At 31.1% G+C, this 6,551-nt stretch overlaps 1 protein-coding gene across 1 annotated transcript in view; it reads left to right on the plus strand.

The window, feature by feature from the left end:
• The window catches only part of LOC105622365 (aryl hydrocarbon receptor nuclear translocator-like protein 1), a 24,195-nt gene that overhangs the window by 10,605 nt on the left and 7,039 nt on the right, over window positions 1–6,551 (plus strand). The window contains 1 exon segment of the mRNA XM_012203789.1: window positions 2,266–2,503. Within this exon segment, the coding sequence (XP_012059179.1) occupies window positions 2,266–2,503 (238 nt within the window).

Genomic DNA, 6,551 nt, shown 5'->3' on the forward strand with positions numbered 1-6,551 from the left:
TATATATATATATATATATATTATGATAAAACTATTATGAAATAAAATTAATATTACAAAATACTAATAATTCAACATTCAAATATATTTTTTGGAAGACTTTGGTCTTTTGAATTGTATCGTTGTAGCAAATGGGTATATATGTATATTTGATAACACATATAGATTGATGTGAAAACTCCAACACGGAAAGAACTGTTTGCTGGAGTATTAAAAATTTAGTTAAATATAAATCTGAAAATAATTTCGTTGAATCATCAAAATAATTATGCAGGACGCTTAAATGATTACTAATGTCAAAACTTTTTATAGCATTGTTCATCATGTTTGAGATTCCTACATTAATTTCACTGATTCCTATTAAAAAAGTCTTGTTAGTTGGAATTTAGATAGATTCAACCAGAGAATTACAATTAATTATAGCTAAATCTATCAAATAGTTAAGATTATCAGACATTGAATTACGATACTATAATCAGATTCAGAATTTTGATTCATACGCAATCATAATTCGTTTTGTCTGTAATTCTTCTTGTTTGTACATCAGAATCTTTTTTTTTTTCAGAATATGTAATTATTTTAATGGTAATTATTTTAATAAAATTATTTTCAGATCTGTATCTAGAGAAATTGTTAGCTACTTTATAAAAACCGTTCTTTCCATGAAGGTACTTGTTTAACATACATTCTATAAACTCACTGAGGCCAGATATAAAAGTCTAACGGATATTACGATAACTATTACGATATGTCCACTTGAATCGAGACATAATTATGCGATATAATAGTCCGAGTCCGGCATAGAGTCGAGACCAGTTTTCTCCGCCGCACCGCAACGATTTCCGCCGTGCAATTTATCTCCCCCCCCGAGCGTGATATGAATGCAAATTCTTGAGAGACAAATCAGCATGCATTCTGAAAAGACATCGTTTTATGACTCGAATCGCTCTTTTTCCCTTATGTGTAATTGACTCGTGGTCACCGATCGGTCACCGATCTTGTTGCCGCATAATTTACGCGATTGCACGAATATATTGAGCTTTCTGGAGAAGTCAGCTTTAAACCTTCTTCCGGAGCTGATATTAAAATCTGCAACACAATTACTGACGCTGAGCCTGTGAGATCCATGTAATGGATTTATGTTGATTAAAAGACTAATTGTTTTCTAAAACGGAACTAAAATGACGAAACTTACGTAAAAAGAATAAATACTAAGTTTATTTTAATAACAATAATTCAAATTTGCAGATGTAACATAAAGAATATAATTGAAAATACATAATTGAAAGAATATAATTGAAGAATATATCATAATTGAGTAAATTAAATAAATAATCCACCGTCAATTCCAGAGGGTTAAAGACCAACGCGCGTGGTCCACGTGGATGAAAAAATCGTAGAAAAATTTGCTGTGGTCAGCAGAGTACCTTACAACAGCCATACTACATCGTTCTATAACTCTGCACATTCCAATCTTTGTTTCCGTTTCTTGTTTACATGAAATGAACGATGGAATGGGATTCCGTTCACGCGATTAACGCAACAAGCATCCACGTGGACATTTAATTCCTTACTTAAAAAAGAAAAAAAATATGTGTGAAATATGAGAAAAAATAATTTGAGATGTCGGGATCTGTTACTCGATCTGTCTTTCAGAAAAATGTAAAAATGTAAAATTTTTATAACAGTCTGTATAATTCGTGTTTATGTTATAAACACGAATCGAAAAATGCATTAATGAAATGTCCGATTTGAATTCTCTATTTTATGCAAAAATTTTTAGGTTGGACTATGTGGTTATAAGCGATTCTTTTAAGACCATTTTTAATTCCAACACTGGTCGTTGATTAGCGATATAAAATATAGATACAATGTTTCTTATACACAATCATAACTAGAGATGTAAACTAGATCATAAATATTATATCATAATTTTATGAAATCTCCGGAACTTTAATTTTACAAGTTGTCTTTATTTGGATACTTGTTGGTATCAAATACATACATAATACACTGTACTGAGAAAAATTTTTGGTTGAAAATAAACGAATCAGAAGATTCTGGTAATATCAATCAGAATTCTAGTGTTATCTCGACTAGAATAAATTTAATTATAAGTGTTTAATTTATACTTTTCCAGTTGAATCTACTAGGATTTCAATTAATGCAATAAGACTTTTTGTTTTTATCCAATGTAAAAATTTCACATTTTTATCTTCGTTATTAAAATTCGAACTGACAGGACCGATGTTTCCGTGGTTTCAGGCAGAACCATAGTGAAATCGAGAAGCGCAGAAGGGACAAGATGAATACATACATCACCGAGCTATCGGCGATGGTACCGATGTGTCATGCGATGTCGCGGAAACTGGACAAGCTGACCGTGCTGCGAATGGCGGTGCAGCACCTCAAGACTATCTTCGGCGCGGTTACCTCATACACGGAAGGTCATTATAAGCCCGCATTTCTCAGCGATCAGGAACTCAAGACGCTCATACTTCAAGTAAGTCGAATCCAAATGGTAATTGCGTAATATCTACACTGTTAAAGCAATCAAAGGAGCAATAGTATCCAATCCCTTGAGTTAAATAACATTTTGTTATTTAAACCTCCATGTGGGTCAAAATGTAAATCATTTCATTTCTTGAATTAGTTCCAAAATAATCAACATCCATATTAAAGTGCACTTATTAAATAATAAACTAAATTTTTTTAATAAAATTTAATACATTTACTGGAGTTAAAGTATTTAATTTTACTGTTTTGGATTAAATTAATGACATATTGAATAGAAATAGTAGTGACCTATAGAAATTATTAAAAATAACTCAAATTGGATATAATTTGACATTATGATTTTAACAGTATATATACAAATGATTGTAAGAGATTATATTCTAAATTTAATTTCTCGGTTACGGATAATAACGATCAAGCCTTATCTTTCTCCTATTCTGCATTACGAATAATTACGAAAGGTTGACAGGTATTTTTACTTTATTTGTATTATCCTATAAAAAGAATTTTATTTTTTTTTATTCTTCTTTTAACAAATTAATATATTATGTTTGCTTGTTTCATTGCATCTCGCGTCTCGCTTAGTTTTAGAAATACTTCTAAATAAATGCCGCGGTTACGCGTGCTAAACACGATCGTGGGATCGGATAATTCACTGAAACCATAATGCTTGGTATCGTTAACTTGAAATTCATTTATGATACGTATTTTTGCCGCGGCGCGCTTGTAAGAGACCGAGTTGGAGATCTTTTGTAATCTTTTTGCACGAGATCGAGCGGAGCGAAACCAGCGGATAACTCCCTTTCTCCCGCATGCTACAGACTTTTATCCGGCTTGGTCTCGTGCCGCGGCGCGGCGCGGCGGGGTGAAAGGAAAGGTCCGAAGCATGTAGATTTATAGTATCACGCTAATAGTACCTTAGATCGAAGCGCTCTCAAATCACCTACGCCTTTAATTCCGGACCAATTAGCGGGAATGAGGTTCCAGATAGTATACTACCTTGTTAGATATTAAAGGAGTAATCTCTTGAATTAAATAATATTTTGCTTTTTTTAATTTTCATGCATGACAAAATGTAAATCAATCCATTTCTTTGATTCTTTCTAAATTCTTTGGAGTAGCTCATTCTAAAGAGTGAAAATTGAACTAGTCTTAAAAAAGAGTGGTTCAATTTTCAATCTTTAAGAAGAGTGTGAAAATGAGATTTCACTCCTCAGAATAAAAAATTTATTTAAAAAATTTTAGAGAGTATAATTTGATGTTATGTTAATTTAATTTAAGTGCAGAGAATAGAAAGATTTTCTTCTGTAATTCGTAAACATTCCAGCTTGTACGCATTTATTTATGTTTATGTGAAATTTGACTTTACTTGATGTGTGAACGTATTGTTATACTTGCCCGAATCTTTCTTTGCGTTAAAAAAAATCTGTTATGATAACGCATATTTACACGAAAAGAATGGTGCTGAAGTATTTAAAAATTTAACTAGATACTGAAAATAAATTTTGTTATGAGCTATCGAATAATAAAACTGGTTGGTTACTAGAAACTTTTGCACTGTGAAATTTTTTGCAGCATTGCTTATTATGCTCAAGTTTTCTACATAATTATTTTGATGGTCCAACAAAATTATTTTCAGATTTGTATCTACTTAAACTTTTAGATATCTCAGCAAAATTGTTCCTTCCATATAATGTCTACTCTAATTCTACGTTGTAGCGAACATATACATATTATTATTGGATTATTACTTCCCTGAATCTCTCCTCGCGTTCAAAAGAAAATCTTTTGCGATAATAGTACATATCTATAATGTTCTAATTCTACGTTATAGCAAACGTTACACATGTTATTATTACAAAAACAATTTTTCTGGAGGATTAAAATTCACCGCGTGCCAATGTAGTGATGGTTATTCAGGTGCATGAAAAGCGGCGTATAATTATTCGATGATAGAAACGTATCGGTTATGAAGCATACACTTTACCACGTCCGTGGAAAACAAGGAAAAGGAATATTTCAACGACCGCGATAACTCCTATTCACCCTAGATTCCGTTTAAACGCGCGGAGCCCAGAGCTGGTGTCTGATCCAGATATTTCTCATTGTCATGTGTACATATACACATTTATCTTCTATCGAGGGGAGTTCTTTTCTTTCTCACTCGTTCACGCGTGTTTGCCGTATAGGAAAATATCTGAGAGTGAATGACCACGCCCGACACATACCGAGTCAGATCGGCTCTAAACGTGCTCTAATCGCGACATAAAGAGCTCCCCATTGCGAATCGGTACGTTTATTACCATCGAGATCCGGCTGAGCGTGTTACAGTTGAGAATAACGTTAAATCACTTGCCGATTAAACGAGGCAAAAATCGATACAAATGTCGCGCACTTAATCCGCATAAAACTTGCCATATACAGCGATAAAACGTATGTATGTACACATTTATAGCTTCCGTTTGACACCGAAAGTATACAGGAAAAACTATTTTGCTGAAGTATTTAAAACTTTAGATACAGATTTGAAATTTTGATAATTTTGTTTGAATCTTAAAAATAATTATATTATATACTGTATTAGATATCAAAAGAATAATACAATCCGATTTTTAATATATATTAAAATATATATATTAAAATATAAATTAATTCTTTCTATAGTTAGTTTCAAAATAAATGTCCATTAATATAGATACTGTTTCTTTGTTTTTACTTTTTATTTACGCACTTAGTAAATAACAAATTAAATTTCAGACAAATTTAATACATTTTTTTGAGTTAAATTATTTAACTCTATTGTTTTAGTTAAAAACTAAATATAGAAATGATTACAAATAACTCAAATTAGGTAATAATTTGATATGAATTTAGTGTATGATACTCAAACTGATTGTTAGAATGTCAAAACTTTTTGCAACGTTGTTTAAGTTTTCTACGTAATCATGGTTCAATAAAATTATTTTCAAATCCGTATCTAGCTAAATTTTTAAATACTTCAGCAAAACTATTCTTTATGTATCTTCGCATCACGATAAAAGCCGTTCGGGATTAAGATATTTCTATCCTGACTTGTCCGAACTTTATGAGAGAAACGTAGGTGCCGCGAGTAATAAAGCATAAGGAACTCGGGCATGCCTTTGTTGGGTCGCGCGAATTGCGTTGAATCGCATTGACATGATTAATTAATGAACGTTACATGCGATCGACGATACGTCGAATCTCGCAAACGATTACGTAACGTGGACGTTAGCGTCTAACTAGTGCAACGATAAATGATACGCTCGTGCGGATATTGTAGCGATTGTATTTGCAACTCAGCGAAATTGCGAGTGAAATGTCGTAGGCGATTTCGTGTGACTGAATACACATGCGAAAAACGGGAAGTTGATTCAGCTTATTCCATCGAAATTTCCCATATGACCAGTAAATCGCTCAAATATCATAGTTTGCAAAAAATGATTGCATGTAATGTAATCTTTAATGTCTCACGTTATGTCTTAGTATCGAAACACTATTATGTTTCCAGATTTTTAATGCAAAATGTGTCTTGTCGCTTAATGAGCGAGGCCGCTGCACTTCTTCACCCGGAAATAATTTCTTTAGTTAGTATATAGACAATTTTTTTATTACAATTTTTTTATAAACAATTGTTTAGGATGATTTTTATATTTCAGTTGAAAATTATTATTATTAATTTTATATATATATATATATATATATTATTGATTGTATTAGTGATTTATAATTTATTAGTATGCTTGACAGCATTTATGTGCATATTAATATAAAATGATATTATATCAATGATATTATATCAATAGCATTATTTTAATTTTAATTCATAATAAAATCAATACCACTGTTAATATCAATTAATTATTCTTATTAACAACAGGTTAATTTGACTAACAATTAACTTTACTGCAATAAGTTAAAATGAGAATAACATATATATATATATATATATATATATATATATATATATATATAGTAATAATATACTATATATATTCTTTCTACTTACTTTACTT

Source organism: Atta cephalotes (genome assembly GCF_000143395.1).
Source record: "Atta cephalotes unplaced genomic scaffold scaffold00044, whole genome shotgun sequence".
Lineage (NCBI taxonomy): Eukaryota > Metazoa > Arthropoda > Insecta > Hymenoptera > Formicidae > Atta > Atta cephalotes.